This window comes from Chanos chanos, chromosome 4 (assembly GCF_902362185.1).
Source record: "Chanos chanos chromosome 4, fChaCha1.1, whole genome shotgun sequence".
NCBI lineage: Eukaryota > Metazoa > Chordata > Actinopteri > Gonorynchiformes > Chanidae > Chanos > Chanos chanos.
The window spans coordinates 26,392,668-26,412,389 of record NC_044498.1 but is presented as its reverse complement, the minus strand read 5'-3'; the positions used below and the strand labels follow the sequence as shown (position 1 = coordinate 26,412,389).

At 41.1% G+C, this 19,722-nt stretch overlaps 1 protein-coding gene across 7 annotated transcripts; it reads left to right on the top strand.

Annotated features, from left to right (window-relative positions):
• Window positions 1-305: 305 nt before the first annotated feature.
• On the top strand, window positions 306-17,854 carry dnajc5ga (DnaJ (Hsp40) homolog, subfamily C, member 5 gamma a). 7 transcript variants are annotated; one of them, XM_030770422.1, is made up of 7 exons: window positions 306-434; window positions 4,297-4,433; window positions 8,138-8,351; window positions 10,006-10,168; window positions 11,587-11,669; window positions 14,589-14,625; window positions 15,527-15,601. In XM_030770422.1, exons 2-5 carry the CDS (start codon window positions 4,309-4,311, stop codon window positions 11,664-11,666), a joined length of 582 nt encoding a protein of 193 aa, XP_030626282.1. In that variant the 5' UTR covers window positions 306-434; window positions 4,297-4,308; the 3' UTR covers window positions 11,667-11,669; window positions 14,589-14,625; window positions 15,527-15,601. The 7 variants fall into 7 exon arrangements, with proteins under 7 accessions (XP_030626282.1, XP_030626281.1, XP_030626283.1 ...); XM_030770421.1 differs by having other exon boundaries at window positions 14,589-15,620; XM_030770423.1 differs by lacking the exon at window positions 14,589-14,625 and having other exon boundaries at window positions 15,527-15,611.
• The last annotated feature ends 1,868 nt before the right edge of the window (window positions 17,855-19,722 follow it).

Genomic DNA, 19,722 nt, shown 5'->3' with positions numbered 1-19,722 from the left:
TACAAACTGAAGAGCAACACCTGCACAGAAGCCTGGACTTTCACTATGTGTTAACGTCCTACATTTTCTGAGGCGCTCCCGTTTTTTTAGCCAGTTCCCAAACGATTGCCTGCATTGCACTCCAGCCCGCTAGATGGCAATAAAGTCTTAATTGTTTTGAGAGAACTTGAGCGGTCAAAGAAAACGTATGGTTGCTAGGTAAACAGTGGTTGTCAGGATTGCGTTCTTGACTAATCGCCTGGCTCTATTCTACATCACTTCCTATCTATTCGGTTTTCTATCTGATGACGACGATGAGCGCCGAGTTCGGCTACTGCACAGCAATAATCGGGAGGACACCGAAAGACATGGTTTAGGGAGTAAATCTAAAGAAAAAAATCTAATGTCTCTATGTTTGAGCAACACAATAGTATAATCCACACCGCTGGTAAAAGGTAGGTTGCGTTAGTTTGGCAATTTGGACAAGAGTTACCCGTATGATTCAGAGTTATTAGGATAGCTTGCTAACAAGTTAGCCAATAGCTATACGCTGCTAATCAACCCTGTCAGCGTGTGTACTGTTCACTGTGCACTGTGTCCATAAACGGAGGGATGCCGTGCTTAATTTGATAATAATTTGAATCCAACCTGTGGATGGTCGATGCTGTAATATCCAAATTTCACGTAGCTTCCCAACTCGAATGTGTTAATTATAAAGTTATTTTAGCCGGTTGAAAACAATCGCCCATTGCCGATTCACGGTCGCAGCATTGTAGCTAAAGTGTAGTACGAAATTGCTAATGAATGGCCATGAAACTAGTTTAAACCTCTTCTTCACCGCCGAAGTATTCAACTCGTGAAGTTGGTTTTAGGTCAGTGAAAAGACAAGACGCGATATTGAAAGTAATCAGCACTCGATGGGATTAGAAAGGGATTATAGTTCCACAAGGACACAGTGGTGGTAACGATAACCGACAAATTTTATGGTTTGCTGTTACACACGCTCACACACAACTCTATAAACAACGCCGAGTCGTATTTTAAATTGTTATTGGGGGATGTCAGTTGTCAGTACATGTTTCAAGGGTCCTTTGTCATCTGAAGTTGTTAGTCGTTTGAATGATTCAATCAGCAAGTTCAGGTTGTTCTTCTAAAGTCAAGGTTTACAGTCTGATCCTGTTTGTCACTGAGTTCCTCACATTAGAGAACCCTCTAAATTAAGGATTGGACTGGGTTGTAAACGTGCCTATGCAAACTTTCCAGCGTCTGATAAAACAGGAAATTTACATGTTGTGAGGCGCTTCCTTGTGCTCGCAGACCAGTTATCCGACTGAGTGGAGGAAAAAGGCAACTACCAATAATTCAACGCGCGAGACCATCACATGTACGAGAATTCGAAAGAAAAACTACTGTTTCTGTGCTCGATTTTGTCCCGCTCTGAAGGAGTGAAACTACTTTAGGTTTGTGTTAATTTTTTTTTATGACCCTTGTTAGCCTTAGTTCTGTTTTTTTCTTTGCGCTCTCTCTCTTCTTGTAACCACTGTGAAGGCCCGGAGACATACAACTGGAATGCATTGATTCTTAGAGTCTACTGTTTGGCTAAAATGCCCATCAGATTCTGTCAAACATCGACTGTTGTGTCAACAGGTAACCTAATCAAGTATTAAGGGGCTTCATCTGTATATTGAAAAACAGTTTGTGAAGAAGCTGGTTTAAAGTGATGGATCCCAGGTTCAATGGAGAATGGACAAATTCCTGTCATCTGCATCCGGGTTCCAGTCAAGCTTCTTTCTAGAGTGAATTTGTTTTTGAACCTGTGAACATAGAAGTTGTTTTTATTTTAATTTTCCACACACAGATCTCAAGAGACAAAGAAATTTACACTCCTAGGTTATGCAGAGGCCAGATAAGGCCCTTAGTCACCTGTGTACAGCTCTGTGGTACTGGAGCTGTCAGGGATCAGATCATAAAGCACTCACCATTTGATTAGCCTGTAGTTTATACCTTTATATACCTATTCATTTTAGGACTGCCACGGTTCTTTATGTGTGCCTGTGTTTTTTGCAGTCCTGAAGTAAAGTTTGTCAAACAGAGATGGGACTGTGTGATACTGTGTTTGCTGTCAGGCCGGTTTGTGCGCGTTGACCCAGACTGTGTTGAGGGAAGTGTTCTGTGACTGCGTGAACAAACACTGAGGTTAAAAGAGATAACAGTCAGTGGTCCAACTTCTTCTTGTCTACAGTCAGTGAGCCTGTTTGTCAGGCTAAGCCTCTGTTGGCACACAGACCACCACTGACATTTAGATCAAATGGAAACACATCTCTGACTTTTTCAGAATGTCTCTGCTACGCCCTGGTGCTTCCTTGTCTGTTCCTACAGGCAGATGGAATCAGTATCTGTTTTAAGAGGAGTCAAAGAAACTTTGACTCATAGAGTCACCCATTTCTAGAATCTGAGCAGAATTGTGTCTTTGAAATTGGACCTTTTAATGTTGTCTTGTTTCACTGTACTTTGTAGAATCTGTCGTCAAGTAAAAACAGAAGAGAGACAGTGAACAGTCATCTTGTGCTTGACATGGGTACACTCCAGGGAGAAAACATTAGTTATTCTTTGAAATGTGTTCTAATCTGGATTAACATAAAATCCTAAAATAGGCAAAAAAAATCCAGAATAGGCTGAAAGAAGAGGTTATTCTTAAACAAAACTGGGATAGAAAGCAACTCATGAAATATTTTTGTGTCTAATTTGTCTGATCTTTAACTGAAATTATTTGTTGCCAGTTTTATTATGTGACTATTTATCTACTCATTCATGGATTTTAGAGCCTGTTTTAATTTGAATGCGCTTGAGTACAGTGTCAGTAACACCCTCATCCAGTGAAAATCATCTGTGTAATTGTGTGCTGATATTCAAATATTTGTATAGATTTGTATACAAATAGGGTGGCACAGCGGCGCAGTGCTGTTGCTTCACAACAAGAAGGTTCTGGGACGTGCAGGGTTCGGCGAATTGGAGACACTAAATTGCCCCTAGGTATGAATGTGTGTGTGAGTGTGTTTGTCTGTGTGTCTGCTCTGCGATGCACTGGCGACCTGTCCAGGGTGTGTCCCCGCCTTTCACCCTATGAGCCCCCCGCGACCCTAACTAGGATAAGCGGCTTAGATAATGAGTGAGTGTATTCAAATACTTTTTTAAAAACATTAGTATTAGCTTCATTCCCCACAGCAGTCACTATGTGTTCAGTTATTTCACTTCAGAGGCAAATGGTTTTTAGCTGACATTAGTGATATATATATAGATAGATAGATAGATAGATAGATATTTTTTTTTGTTAAATATGTGTTTGTCCCGAGTCTGAGTGTCAGGAAACAGCCTGAACTCGTGCTCTCTGCTCTCTCCCCTCTCCCTGACCTCTCTGGAGACCTTCCCTGGGCAGCCCTGGCTGTTTCTGACAGTTCAGTCCCAGGCAGATGGGTAGGGCTTGTGTGGTCTGCAGTCGTGTGTAGTCTCTCTCTCTGTTGACTTGGATGAGTAATCTGTGAGATCAGCAAAACCTAATCTCCTTTAGCCTGGGCATTAGACGAGCCTGCTGGTGAGGATGGTTCAGACACTCTGAACTACCACTCAGCGCAATTCCTTTCTACCTACACCACTGTCGCAGTCTGGGCTCTCCAAAAACACTACTACCTAGCCTGCTTTTCTCAGTCATCGTTCATGTTTTTTTTTTAGTTGAAGCAGAACAGGCAGAAACGTTTTAGCTGTTGTTGAATGCTGACTGGACAGCTCTGGTCTTGGCTTGCTGTAGAGTTCTGGTGTAACCGTGACAGGTTAGCTCATTTGTGCCAGTAAAAGAAAAACAAAATGAGCACTGCCTCATGATTCAGTTCACTTCACTGATGTGTTGATAGTGTTCACAACCAGGGATATGATTCAAGACAAACTGGAACTTTATTCTTTATACTGTATGACTGAAAGACGACTTGAAAGTGTTGTTTTGTCCCAGTTCTGTCCTCTGTTTTGCCCAAAATGTATTCATATAGTGTGTTAGGCTGTGCTGTTCACCACACTTCATATTTCCATTGTTTGGAAAAAAAAAAAAACAGATTTTTTTTTTTTAATATTTTTTATTTGATTTGATTTCTAATTTATATCCCCTGTTATCTTCAGTAGGGTGATTTCCTGTGGTGTGTGTTGAGCACATATCTTGAGTATTTATACCCAGAGGGTGTGCATGATTAACCTTTATAGACATTGTTGTGTTTAGGACAGGTGATTATTTGTGGTAATACTCTTTGTAAATGATGTTTGCTTTCCCAGCAGCAGGGAGCCATGGCAGATCCCAGACAGCCGACAGAGCGGCCCCAGAGAAAGATGTCCACCACTGGGGACAGTTTATATAAGGTACTGGGACTGGAGAAAGGAGCCTCTGCAGAGGACATCAAACGGGCCTACAGGTAAAGAACATGTTAACTGAGGTTCTGTACGGTTTTTGGACTGTGTGCAGTGAAGGCCAGTGCTGCTCCACTCATGATGCTGCCGGGCCGGTGACTGCAGCTGCGCAAACCCTCACCATAGTCATGCTGCTGCACTAACTGATTAGTTAAATACCACTAATTAGAAAAACAGGACCAAAACTGCGTTTGAGAACCACGGTGAAATTCACATGGTGTACACCACATGAACAAAAACTGACGCTGTGGGCTGTGGCTACACAACATAAAGATACTGGGGGGTTTCCTGTGAGGAAAAATATTCACGACTTTCACTGATAGCTGTTTTCAGCTCCTGTTTAAGGAACGACCTGACACTTTAATTAAGTTACAGACTCTTCCAGTTACTGTGTGAATGTACAGGACTAGTTACTGCACATAAGTGATCATTTTTTTCCTGCCAGTCGCCAGTGGCCACCATTAAAAGCAAAAAAAAAATGGCCCTACGCTTTGTGTGCTGAACTCTCATCTTGTGCCTTCATCTACCTGCCCTATCGCGTGAACTCTTGTACGGTTTCCAATACATGGCCTGAACTTCTCTGCACTCCTGTCCTGCAGTGGTTGAGGCATTGGCTGTACAGATGAACAGTGTGTGGAAGAGGATTCTCAGCCTGGGCCAGATATGACCGAGAATCCAGCCACACTGTTCACCTTCTTAAAAAAGACGATCAGAGTTTTCAGACTCTGATGCTGTGTAAGTTTATTGAAAGAACTCAAAGTAGCATACAGCAAACAGAGCCGGTCCCGGGAGTGGCTAAAACAACATTCACAAAGCACCAATCTTTATAGTAATTTCTTATCAATTTCAGACACTGAGTGAGCATTGTCTCAACATTTTTCGGATGGGGTGCACCAGCTGGTTACGTCTTGCAAATTCCCCGACAATTCTGTAATGCCTCAAAGTTTCCGTTGAATCCATATATCTAATTATAATAATCAGAATCTATCAACAATACTTATCCCCCTCTTCCTTACACAAAGAAGGCTCACACCATGTAACCTTGAACGCCTGACCATCTTCACTCACTACACAAAGACGCATTCAAAATACCTTTTCTATTCCTCAATTCACAGATCACATTTTTATAAAAGAAAAACTTCACACATTTACTTTACTACAAATGATTATATAGTTTTGAATTCTTAATACAAAACGATTATTGATAAAAAATGATTACATAAACCAATGAAACATTTTATTTCTCCCGCAAATGGTTGAAGACAGTTCAACATCACGTGTATCGGGTTAAAAATTTGAAGTGTTAATTTTATGAAAGGTGTTTGAATTTTTATTTATTTCGTACAAATGTTTTAAAAATTATTTGTTTTCGGAAAGGAAGAAAACGTGTCAAAAAGCTGATGTTCCTCATTACGACGGGTTATTACGGCCATACTGAGGGGGAAAAAATTCTGAGATTTTCATAATAAGGTTGTAGTATTACGAGAATAAAGTCGTAATTTCAGAAGAGGATCAGAAGAGCAGCCTGTCACAATGTGGTGCTGATGTGCCAAAAAATTAAGCATTTCGTTATTCATGAAACCTATACTGAAGAATAACTTCCTAAGATGCTTTACGTTCCTTGTTTTAATGCAGGCGGCTTTACGTTCCTTGTTTTAATGCAGGCTCTAAAATAACATGTCGCCTAAAATTACAACTTTATTCACATAATATTATGACTTTTCCTTGTAAAGTTACGACTTTATTCTCGTAGCAATTTCCTCCAAGTCCGTGTGGTTCTTTCTTTGGAGTAGGCACAGTTTCTTGCACAATCTTTTCAAAGTCCTGATACCTATGATAATGTGGTGCCAATGTGCCAAAAGATTAAGTATTTCGTTATTTGTGAAGCCTATACTAAAGTATAACTTCACAAGATTAGCCTACGTTAGCTCTAGTTCACCTACACGCTGTGCTCACTGCTCAGTCACCCTGTGTGTCACGGTTGCGTCCTCCAGTTAGGGCAGGTGGTGGCTGGGTTCACAATGTTAACATAAGCATTTATTAGTTTAGAGTTTAGTTTGTTCGCTTTAGTGTGGATTAGGAACTGAATGTTAGCTTTAAAATGATTTTCCTTTCAACGATGATTATGGTTGTACATGTTTATTGCTGGTTTTCTGAAAAACATTAACCAATATTACATTTAAGTGTTCATAATCATTATAATAGTTTGTTGAAGAACACTTAGTCTATCTTAACATTTTAATATCCTAAAATTAGAAGTGTAATTTAAAAAAAACCCAGGATTGTTACGCTTATTTCCACTTTTATTCGAATACAAATACTGGGTTCTCTGCACTTCCCTACTGCATAGTTAGCTAATGTTAGCCAGCTGGCAAGAAAACAAAATGTGCAAACAAAAAATATGAGTCTCTCTCTCTCTCTCTCTCTCTCTCTGTCTCTGTCGAACCACACATGCTACTCCTGAGATACCAGTGATCCTGACTCTCTGGACTGATCCCTCCTGGTGTTATCATCTTTCATCCCCCTGTCAGCCTCCTGTCAGCATCGCCATCCCCTTTGTTTGTGATCTGATTGTATTTACTTGAAATTGTAATTGCCCGCTGGGTCGGCACCTATTGCACACCTGTGTGGCCAAGAAGGGGTCTCCTCTCTCTGTGGTCCCTCTCAAGATTTCTCCCATTTTTTCCCTGTTATTCCTGTTACACCTGGATTTTGGGGAGTTTTTTCTTGCCCGTCATTAAGTTAGGGGGTGCCATCCTGTTTTGTTTGCTGTGGGCATGTAAAGCCCTTTGAGACTATAAACAGTGATACTGGGCTCTAAATAAACTTGAAACTTTTCTCACTCCCTGCCCGACCAAACCCAGTCTCGTCTACATCAGATGCCGACGATGATGAGACCAACTCGACCAGTGAAAGTTCTCAAGTGACATTTGAGTCATCCCAGCCCTGTTCAATCAGTGTAGACGTTTAAGTATTGATGGTAATATGACTGCAGTATATTGAACATTACACATATCGTATATGTAAAGAAAACATAGTGCAGATGGAAGGCAGAGCAAACAAAAGCGGACAGTGCAGAGGGGAAAGAAAAGGCAGTGTGAGGCAGCCCTTTAACAATGTAGAATATGGCATCATTATATTGTGGCTCCTGAAAATTTGATTTGGCTCAAATATTTTGGGTTTAGGAGCCAGTGGCTCCTAGATATTTTTTTTCCCAGGAGCCCAGCACTGTAATATAGTTACAGACTCTTTCAGTTACTGTGTGAATGTACAGGACTAGTTACTGCTCATAATTGAGAGTGGGGATTTGAACTACGCATAGGATCAGACCGAAATCAGAATGTTTATTTGGTCATTCAGAATATGTCTAAATCATTGGACTTTACTTGCCTGTCCTAGCAGCTGCTTTAGCACCAATGTTGAGTCAGTGTTTGGACATTCACTGTAGGCTCTGTTGCAGTACATTAAGCATGCAGGCAGAAAAAAAGCCTCAACCAGCACAAATGAACTTCCCTCTCGTTCACTGTCTCTCGTTCTCCAAAACCGTGCTTGATTCAGTTGTTCTGCTGTGAACAGCATCTAATTACTTCTCATTTTATATATTAGTGTAATCACCATGCTGTCAGTTAACCTTTGCATTGTGTGTAAGCCCACGAATTCATGTTTCGTCTCTCTTTCAGAGATAACTGTGTTTTCATTTCCCACATAGGAAACTGGCGTTGAAGTATCATCCAGACAAAAACCCAGACAATCCAGAAGCTGCTGAGAAGTTCAAAGAAATCAACAATGCTAATTCCATCCTCAACGACGAGACTAAACGCAAGATCTATGACGAGTACGGCTCCATGGGGCTCTACGTGTCGGAACAGTTTGGCGAGGAGACGGTCAAATACTACTTCCTCATGTCGAAGTGGTGGTTTAAGGTGAGAACTCCTGCACGCCTCCCGCCTCACTCTCCTCCTCTCCCTGTTTGGTAGAGAATCACAGTAGAGGGTTTGGAGGATGGTTGTGTCTGTTGGAAGAGCAGTTCTCCTGTTTTCAAGCTGATTAATTAAAAAAGCAGTATTGCAAGAAGAAGTTACATTATAAGTTCTGTTTAAATCTGTCTGATACACAGTGTGAGTGTCATTTCTGCTTTAATCTGCCTAATACACAGTGTGAGTGTCATTTCTGTTCAAATCTGTCTGATACACAGTGAGAGTGTCATTTCTGTTTTAATCAGTCATACACAGTGTGAGTGTCATTTCTGTTTTAATCTGCCTAATACACAGTGAGAGTGCCATTTCTGTTTTAATCTGCCTAATACACAGTGTGAGTGTCATATCTGTTCAAATCTGTCTGATACACAGTGAGAGTGTCATTTCTGTTTTAATCAGTCATACACAGTGTGAGTGTCATTTCTGTTTTAATCTGCCTAATACACAGTGAGAGTGCCATTTCTGTTTTAATCTGCCTAATACACAGTGTGAGTGTCATTTCTGTTTACATCTGTCTAATACACAGTGTGAGTGTCATATCTGTTCAAATCTGTCTGATACACAGTGAGAGTGTCATTTCTGTTTTAATCAGTCATACACAGTGTGAGTGTCATTTCTGTTTTAATCTGCCTAATACACAGTGAGAGTGTCATTTCTGTTTTAATCTGCCTAATACACAGTGAGAGTGTCATTTCTGTTTACATCTGTCTAATACACAGTGTGAGTGTCATTTCTGTTTACATCTGCTGTGCACAGTGTAAGCGGTGTTTCTGAACTGTGCTGAGTATTAGATCCATGCTCCTCTATTCAGAGAAAGTCAAAGTCAAAACTGTGTGCAGTTACAGGGCAACTGTGTTTATGGCCTAGTTTACCAATCCTTCATTTGTCCCTTTATTTCTGGAACTTACTCATACAGTTAGATCTGATCCTGATGTTTCATTCTTACACATTCTTAAAACTGTATTGTGTATACTTAAGGATTCACAGTGTGTTATGTGGATCGTAAGGATTTTTTCTCCCAAGCCTGTTTGTCCCCAAAGAACAATATTCAGGTTTGTTTTTTTAATTCTGCTGCAACTTGTCTCCTTGGCTCATGTCCAGTACACAAGACGAAGGCTGAATCATGCCTTTGCTGTATTGGTCTTTCTTTCCTTCAACACAGGCTCTCACACTGGTAGCTATGCTATTTATAAACTCTTTTGATCTCTGTAAGAGGGAACAACGACATTCCAGTCACGATTATTATGTCAAACTGTAGGCTCTGATTTGAATGGAGGCAATTTCTTAATACAGAATGTCATCGGAGCCAAAGACGTCATAAGCACTTTTATATGCAAAGCAAAACTTTTGCCTCGATACATAATAAATAACCGCTTTCACTGTTATTTATGACACAGAGCATAACCATAGGAACCAGTGGTGAATACATGAGATTGATTTTGAGAAGCTGATGTACCTTGAAAAAGCACATCGCTCAAACACACTGCCTGGTTCTTTTGGCCAGCGGACAGTCCGTGTTTTGCTGGTCAGGTCAGGCGTGCGTGCATGTGTGTGTGTGATGGATGTGCTGTGTAAGCTGGGTTCTGTGTGTGTGTCACAGACGCTGGTGGTGTGCTGTACACTGTTCTCCTGCTGCTGCTGCTGCTGCTGCTGTTGTTTCTGCTGTGGGAAGTGTAAACCCCCTGAGGAGGATGAGAATTACCAGTATGTCGACCCTGAGGACCTGGAAGCCCAGATCAAAGCTGAGCAGGATGGTGGCGGAGGTGAGGACAGGGATGTGTATGTGTGTGTCTGTGTGTTTGTGTTTGTTTTAGCATTGTGTTTGTTTTAGCATTGTGTGTGTGTGTGTGTGTGTGTGTGTTCATGTGTATAGCACTTGCTGTGTAAATTAGCAGCATTCCTGTATCAGATAGGAGCACATTAGGGGCCAGATAAACCGACTAGAATTTGACAGAGTGATGTTGTGGTTTTCTGAAGACCTTGCTGTGCCTGACAGCTCTGGCAGATGTAGTGTTTCTGCCTGAATGAGCCCTTATACATCCGGTCTGAAAGAGCCAAGCAGACTGACACTACTTAAAAACAGCACACAAATGGGGAAGAGTGTCACCGTGCTTACAGAACGCCTGGGCCACTGTGCAATGGCTAAAGTCCAAATGAGACTAGGTCTGCTGAAGCGTGCACACTGATCTCCCCTGTCACCTGACGGAGCTCAGGTGGTGGAGGTGGCAGGCTTTTATATGGACCACAGTGCTGAAGCACCGTGGCCAAAAGCACAGTTATTTATAGCACTGTGCTTACAGACTGATAGAGGGTAGGTTGCATTGAACCAACAATTAAAATCAACAGTCTTGTGTTTAATCTGATCAAACCTCTAAAGACATAAAAGAGTTTAAAATTAAAGGGAAATTTTTAAAAGTAAAATTTTCAAAGTAAGGATTTGGTTCGGTTCTGTCATTACTCACACATGTCTCAAATGAAGGGTGTGAAATTATATTTAGATAGATGGTATAACTGTGTGACATTTACATCAATAGTCCAAAATATTACAACGATGAAACATAACATATTGCAACCACTCATTCTAGTATGAGCTGGATTATGTTGGATTAATTTATAATCCAACCAAATGATCTAAAAAACAACAGCTAGTTTGAGATTACACACAGAATACATCCAGTGCCTGTGTGTGGCTTCAGACTGGTTTTGACTCATATTTGACTGCGTCCTCTGAGAGCAGCCTTGTTTTTGACTTGTAAAGTGTAGCTGAATGAGCCGCCAGGTGTGAAAAGCCCTGTGTGGCCTGCTCCCGAGCCTGTCTGATATACCACGCGTCCTCAGCTAAACTGGCACTCGGCATTAGTCAGGAAAGGACTCCAGTACTCTCTCCAGCCACCCGCTCAACTGGCGTGGAAGAATGACATTTCTCTCCAAGCTTGTATTGTCTTTGTGGTCCAAAAGAATGTAAAGTGTAAACACACAGGGAAAGATGTTTACCATGTGCCAAATACCTATGTGTTATCTGTGATAACTACATTTTAAAAAAACAGCTTCTACAAACACGTGACTGGACAGTGGAAACCGTGTCTTTGGCTGGGAAACGAATGATTGTGTGAACAGTGCTCGGTGAATGAGTGCAACATGTCTTTACACACAGAGTGAATGTTTCCTTTTTGCTTGACAGGTGAGACAGTAATAATAGTGCAGCCTGCTCCTAGTCCTGACTCCGAGAAGACAGGCGAAATGCTACCGGAGTCAAAATGACTCGTAAGACCAGTTAATGTCATTTTCTTTGTGCATGTTTCTTTTTTTCCTTGGATTGATTCTGTTTGGTTTTGGTTTTGTTTGGTGTGTCCATGATGAGTTGAATCCTCTCTCTCACCAGCTATGACTACTCTTATTGTTGTTTCTGCATGTTTTAGACTTTTGTTTCTCCATGGTGTTCACTAAGCCAGTTTTCTTTGTCTTGCTTTTCTCCATGTTCCCTTCATCTGTGGCATGGTATCTAGTCCTGTGCACTGGTTGTTTCATGTGTGAAGGCTGGTCTTAATCCAGGTCCCGAGCTTCTGGGCGGCAGTCCCCTAACTAACTCTCCCGTGTTAAGGCTGAACGATTTGGGGAAATATTTAATTGCGATTTTTCAGACAGATATTGCGATTGCGATTTGATTTGCGATATTTGTTTTTTAAAGTCAAGCTTCAGTTCAATATTCACTGTGTAATAGATTTAAAACATGTGATGGAGCATTACCACATGAGATACTATCAAAATATTAACTGTTCTATATTCTAATGCAAGGATGAGAACTTAAAGATATTGTAAGATAATGTACAGCAAGCCAGTCCTTACAGTGAAATAAACCCCGACAGGGTGATGCAGGAACTCGACGCGAAGTGCCATCATTGACCAGTCAGAATTGTGTATACAACAAAGCCGTGTAATAAAGAACAGTTATCTCAAAAGCGGTGACTGTTTTAAGTGAAATAAATGAAGTAATAAAAATAAAACAATGCCAATAAGAAAATAATAGGACCTTTCCGTAAACATTTTCTTACATTGAAATAGGTGGGTTATTCACTTATAGCTTACGCGCAGCATCTAACTGTTGAAGTGCTGCCTTTCTTCGCGAATAAGTTGTCCCAGGCAAGAAGGTCTCAGGTTTTAATTCCGGGCCGGGGGACCAGGGTCCTTTCTTTGTGGAGTTTGCATGTTCACCCCGTGTCTGCGTGGGTTTCCTCCGGGAGCTCTGGTTTCCTCCCACAGTCCAAAATCATGCAGGTTAGGCGAATTGGAGACACTAAATTGCCCCAAGGTATGACGGTGTGTGTGAGTGTGTTTGTCTGTGGCGACCTGTCCAGGGTGTTTCCCCCCCTTTTGCCCGCCGCGACCCTAATTAGGATAAGCGGCTTAGATAATGAGTGAGTGAGTGAGTAAGTTGTCCCAATGTTGCCTCTGGTTCAGCGGAGGCCATTTTTCTGCACCACAAATGTAACGCTTTCCTCAGGTTTCACGTGTTTGTTGTTAGTGGGCATGTACGCAGTTGCCTTGGGTCACTTCTGATTGATAATTGTGACTGGTACATGAGGAGCACGGCACCTCTGATTGGTGAGCATGACTGTCACACAAGGTGAACGGCATGAATTTGTAAAACCACGACAGTTTAAACCCTGGGTCAGATGCATTGCGTAATGTATCCTAAATCACAGCCTTTGTGAGTTGCTAATTGCATTGTTTTAAATCGCAATTTCGCTTTGAAATCGATTAATCGTTCAGCCCTAGCCTTTGTAATAAGAAAACCTCTTTGGGCAGACATTACCTGTGTTGTTCATTCAGCAGAGATTTTACATTCAGTCCACATTCTGAATGCACCCGTTTGACCTTTTTTGGTTGGGTAGTGATTAAGGGGATTTAGAAGAGCGCGTGGAGGTACAGTGGCCTAGAGGGTGTCATTTTAAACAGTGTGACAGCAGCAGAAGCAGGATTAGAGGGTCATTGTCTCTAATCAAGCTAGTTTAACAAACCTCTGATCACATCTTATTACTTTAGTATGCTCCACACAAGGGCGTGCTAAGAGAATGGTCAGGCGCTTTGACTTTGTCATTTCAGCCCGCACGCCTAATTTATTTACTTGTTTATCCTGATTTTACAGCACTGTTTTTCCTGTGTTTTTGGGCACAGTATGAATGCATGCCATTTGTTTTTGCACTTTGAACCTTTTCAGAATGTTTTGAGGTGGATGACCGAAAAGGCTGTTTGTGGATTCTATCTCTGAAACAGTCTGTTGTTTGGGAAGCGTTGAAAGACAGAATGGTCGAAATGTTATCAGAGGAATCTCAGGAGGTCAGAGCTGGGTGAACATTGACTCTGACCGTCCAGAATATGACAGAACAAACCTGACAGCACAGGCTGCTTTTTCACAACACACTCTCTTTGGTTCATTGCTCCTTTACGGCCAGCACTGGCACTCCACAGCACTGTGATATACAAATAATTCCCCTTTAGGTCGACTCTGTGGCTCTCTGATGCATGTTGGTAGATACAGAGAATAATAATCTGTTGTACTTAATTTAAGTGTCGTTAGGCGAAATATGTGAATATTCTCAATCTAATGAACGTTAAAAAAAAGAGTTTTTACTAGAGCAGTATTGACTTACATATCGGAATTGTTTGGTCATTTTATTCTGCTTTAGCTGTCTTGACAGTGATTGAGTTCTTTGAAACGTTGTCATTTTTTTTTACGTTTTTGGTGATTAAAAAGGTCCTGGCTGGAATGCCTTTGCATGGATCAGAGGAGTTGACTGGGACAGGTGTTTTGGGGATTGGGACAGGTTTGGGACATCTTATTTGTCATAGTAACTGGTGCATCTCCAAAATAAAGATGTTAACAGCATGAGTGAGTCCACAGTGGTCATGTCAGAACCAGCCATTTGTGCAAATCAAATCACCTCCAAACCCCATGAAGACCTCATTGGTGGTCCACTCTGCTTAGCATCATCTGACGGCTGCAATGTTTTTATTTTTTATTTATTTATCTATTTTAATACTTGTAATCATTCTCTCCTCTCCTTTTGTGATGTTTTGTGTGAAAGTGTAAACTGATGACGAATGTTGAAAGTGGTGTTTTCCCTAAGCAGTTTTCCTTTTTTCTTGTTTTGCCCAATGCTACCGTTGGATGTCTATGAGCAGGGCGATGAGTTGGGTGAGCTGCAGCAGGGAAGGGGAGGTAGGTTCCTCACAGCTGATCTGACAGAAGACCCTACGACCCTGTGTGCATGCTGTAGGGTCAGACCTGAGAGTTCTCAGTTTCACCCCTGTATGGACTCATTAAAAACCATTTTGATTGTTTTTATTCGTGCAAGTATTGAAAAACAATCGGAAATGCACTAACCATTCTTGTCATCAAGGCTCCCTGGTGAAAGAGTGTGGTTTGTCACAGATGCTCACTCTAACCTGTGGCTCTAAACACTGTCTATCAGCATGGCTTCTCTTTGGTCAGTTAAATGGATGTGTGTTTGCAGTTGGATTTCTTTTATGAAAATACCCTGAAACTATAACTATGTCACAGAAGATATCTGGTTAAGTGCATCTTACTTTGACTAAACATGCTTGTTTATTAACAAGTTCCATGTGTTTATCTTCATTTTTTTTAATTGCAGTTGAATTTTTTCAGTTTTCATCTTTAAATAAAATACTTTTTCAGTTAAAATCAGTTTATTGTACCGTGCTGGCAATACATCATCAACAGTCAACTCTCTGTTGTTGTGGCCATAATGATTTTTCTTTGTGACTGTGAGGAACAGTGAGATCTTCAGTAAACTTTGAGTATTGAGATGGCTAAGGCCCATTTGACTATTTTTGTATGGCTCCTTTTCCTTGTGTCATTTCTACTAAAGGTGCAAATGTTTTAATGTGTAGGCTGTATTAAGGCACAGTCAATACCTTAACGTCCTCTTCAAAGGTCCTGTTTGTCTGGTTAATTAAAAAAGGTCACAAGGAAAGGGAGTGCTGAGGAGAATTGGAACGGAACCAGGTCATTCAAATATTTTGAATGCCTGTGGAGTCTTGGCTTTCAGTATAGATTCCTGACTCTCTCTCTCTCTCTCCTGCTTCACAACACCTCTCAGGCTCAAGAGACCCTATTGTAATCCAGCCGCAGTCCACCATCAACACTTCGGAGACCACCCATTTTGCAGCCAGCAAGCCCACCTACACCGCAAAGTAGTGAGCCCTGGGTCCAGGACAGGGCCTTGGATGTGGTCTTGCCCACTCATGGACAACGGATGAGCCTCTGTGAGCAAAGCAACATGGCTCCCAGAATCATCTTACAAAGCCACTGGTCACACACTGGGGCGTAGGTTTCTGCTGAGAGATGGGAACCTTCAGCCAAGCTCATCTCTCTCTCTCTCTCTCTCTCTCTCTCTGCCTCTCTCTCTCTCTGCCTCTTCTTACACTATAGTCATCTCAGACCCAGTGTTGGGCTCTCACAGGCCATGCTTCAGAAAGAGGGAGGGTTTTTTTTTGTAGTCGATTTTGTCTGATGTTTTCAATGCTAATTTGTGTAAGTAGCATGGATGTGAGCGTGAGGGTTCATTCTGACTGCATGGAAAAGGATACCTGCATGCTCTGGCTGCACACACACACACACACACACACACACACACACACACACACACACACACACACACATCTTAACACATATCCCCAACATCTTAATGAAAGAGTCCAATACAGGCTCGTGTCTCCCCTGCTATTTAGAACTGTCGTACTAACTTCTCATAATATAGATATTCATAATTTAGATTTTCATTGTCTTGACGTACAGGTACAGTCTCTGCAGTTTTCAGCAGTTCGTTTTTTTTCATTATTAGATTGGAGAGCAGTGTTTTGTCTAAAAGCCGTATCTCTGATGTTACAGTCGTGCTTGACCAAAGCCTGTTAGTTACCACATCATTCTGGCTCGATGCATTCTGTGGTCATTCATTTCCTTTTGTCATAATACTTGAAACTACCTGAGAAAGAGGTCTATGCACTTTCCTAATCATTCTTTTTTTTCAATGCTTTTTACTGAGGAGAGCTAACTTTTGAGACAAACATCAGGCTATTGACTGAACATGAGTTGTCATTTAATTCGTTTTGGGTTTTTTTTCCCCCGATATGAGCAGTGCGTGTGGTGATTGAAGCCCTTGGGCCTGTGTGCGTTGATTGCTATGCCAAACTGCGCTGCACTGCTGTGCTCTCCTTGCTTTTGGAAGGGGACCCCCTTACATTACGCAGATCTTTTGGATTATTTTATGTTTTGTTTTTTTTTTAATTCATTACATTTACTGCTAGATGTTCTCGGTCATAGTCATGCTTTTATATGCTCTACAAATGTCAGAGTTTTGGTCCCATCTCTCTTACTCTCTCTTGCTCCTTAATGGTAAGAAAATGCCCCAAAGTATTTAACGATAGGTTCATGTCATTTGTAGCTTGTGTCCTGTGTGTCATGTTTGTGTCCTTTGGAGAAACCATCTGTCCTTTAGAGTGGTGTCAGCTGACCAATTTTTAGTGTTCATTTGTTTTGTATGGAAATGTGAGGATGGATGTGGGTGTCTGACAGATAAAGTAGCAGACACAGTTAGAGTGGATTCAAGAAGTTTGATGTCAGCATGCTTAATATCCCTTACCTTATTTCTCAGCCTGGCAATTTAAGGGGCATTTTCTTATCAAAGAGAATTTCCCTCCATGTAGGTACTTGTAGCTTTCAGTTTCCTGCAAAGAAGTTGTAGTTTGCCAAATCAACCCACTGGTTAATTTCTGCATTTACTATAGAGTTCAAATGGGGACACACACATCATCCAACAGACTGTTCCAAAGCAATTAAATTTTTTGTAACTTTTTTTTTTTTTATCGTATGTGATGTAATTTTCTTTCTCTCAAAAACCCTGTTACCACCTTAGCACACTCTACTGGTGTGATGCGTGATCTTGTATTTTAATGAATCTGTTTTTAGGTGAAAGCAGTACCAGTGACTGTGTGTTTTCAGGACATGTACATAATGTAACATGTTAATCACATCCTTATGTAAATATGGCCGTGTAAAAACCCCAGAGGTTTAAGTCGAAACAGAATATGGACATTTCTCAGCACATGTACCTGTGACTGAATGAGCCAATTTTTTTTTTGTCATGCTCCACAGTCAGGAGGACACTGACTGAAGCCAAACACTGATTCCAGCATTTGTGGTCGGCTGAGGAGAGTGGACCAGATTGCACTGTCCTGTGAACACGGCTTGCCCTGTGTGAGTGTTCATGTCACTTAACCAGCAGGACCCTGACATATGTGTCCTGCCAACTCTTCATGACTGGATCATTCTTGCTCTCCCTCTACTCCTGTTCAACCTAGGTCCTCCAGCAGAAATTTCATTAAATGTCTATTTATATTGTCAAAATCTAAATGAATTAAAAAGATGAGAGGATTTATAAAGAGTGTGTCTGTGGCGTTATTTTTTAGTGGATTTGAGTCTTTTTGTCTCATTGTGTGCTTATCAGTTCTTCTGAAGAGCTGAGGCTTTTACTGGTACAATAGTTTATCTCTTCACCACCTTGTTAGACATGCGAGTGGTCCAACAGTATTTCACAAACAGCTGTGTCAAACTCTGCTCTGACCTCTCATGCAACTAAGACACATACTGTAGCTATATTATTGTCTCTAGGAAGATACTGGCCTTCAAAGAAAGCATACTACTGAAACATCACCAGCAGCCTTTGGTCGTTTAGCATAACGTTTTTCATTCCCATCAGGACACTGTTCTGAGGGCTTGTACTTTAGCACCGCCATGCCAGAACAGAAGGCTCTTTACTAATCAGATGTGCCGGTCCTGGAAGAGAGTGAAAATGTTCTATGCGAAACTGCAAATAGCAACACTGGCACCAGCCACGTACGCGAAACCAACATGTAATAATCACGTCTTGAGGAAATGAGGCGTGCGTTGGGCGGTAAAAGTTGAATGGTATGTGGAGGCTTTGTTTAGCTAGCTACACTCTAGGAGCTATTGTGAGGGAAGGTAAGCCTATTAGCGGCTAAGCTCTCGTTTTATTCAGCTGTTCGTTACTGATTACATCAGTCTGGTTCAGGGGAAGGTAGTGGACACTTTAAAGTAGAGTTGAGGTGAGACCTTGGAGTACTGTACAGACGATGGCTGCGGCAGACTATCCCCTAGGACTCTATGGTTGTGTTTTCCCCCTAAATAATGGATGTGCAGGGAGGTGCAATAGAGTGTGTTTTATTTATACACCATTTTCCCCCAAGCAAAAGTAAACTTTCATTCATGCTCTCTTAAATATAAAGAAATTATATAAATGTGGAAAACTGTGCAAAATACACTTGTAGGAATTTAGTGAACTGTTCATCACTGAAAATTTTTAAAGTTGATCATCAACTTTTTGACGATTTGAAATATGCATAATGTGCGGTAACGTCTACAATAATATCGTAATTGGTGTTTTAACGATGTGCAAGTTGACATTATCGAGTATGTCACTCACTTTGCAAAAACCAATCAAACACACGCCTTAACAGGCTACGCAGAGTCAACGGCTCTGAGGCTACGTATACACTACGTCATCCAGCCTAGTAAGACTGTTGAGAGTGCATGCAGTGTGCTAGTGCAGGCGTACGTTGCCACTGCACCACAATAAGCTAACGTCGCTACCGCAAAATGTGTGACTGAAGTTAAAAATGAGAGCGCAAACAGCGCCAGAAGATAAAATACTAACAAGACCCGACCCTTAGTCTACGTCGTTAGATTCAATTGCTAGACGTGGATAATCCTCACTCGCATGAAGGTGGTTTGGCTTTGAAAAGATGAATGTTGCTGAAAAGACGGCAATCTGCAAAATATGTCCGAAATTAAGGGGAAGTGTCTGTTTAAAATGTTCTCATTAGTTTTTGTTGGTCTCTGCCAATTTTTAAAGGAGTAAATCCTGTAGGCCACTTCGAAATGGTTTACTCATAGTTGCACTTTGATCTCAGTAATACTTGCAGTCGTGATTTCAATGTTTTTGTATTGTTTTACTTGAATGCTTCAGTTTTAAGTAAATAAATAAGACCTGTTTTCCTTAAATATGTTGTTTCCATTAATATCGTTAGTAAGCAACAATTAATATGCTATTAAAAAGAGCGAGCTAGTACAATATAAGACTTTTACAAACACATCTTTGAAGGATGCAAAATATCGTCCACTTATCGTTATTGACATCCCATAATCCCAGAAAATATCGAGGTATCATTTTTTGTCAATATCGCACACCACTAATGTAAATTCTATATTATTTCATAT

Excerpts from the sequence above, each read along its gene's own strand:
- dnajc5ga (XM_030770420.1), top strand. The coding sequence starts at position 4,309 with ATGGCAGATCCCAGACAGCCGACAGAGCGGCCCCAGAGAAAGATGTCC. Across the intron at positions 4,434-8,137 it reads GACATCAAACGGGCCTACAG|GAAACTGGCGTTGAAGTATC; the intron begins GTAAAGAACATG and ends TTTCCCACATAG. Across the intron at positions 8,352-10,005 it reads TGTCGAAGTGGTGGTTTAAG|ACGCTGGTGGTGTGCTGTAC; the intron begins GTGAGAACTCCT and ends TGTGTGTCACAG.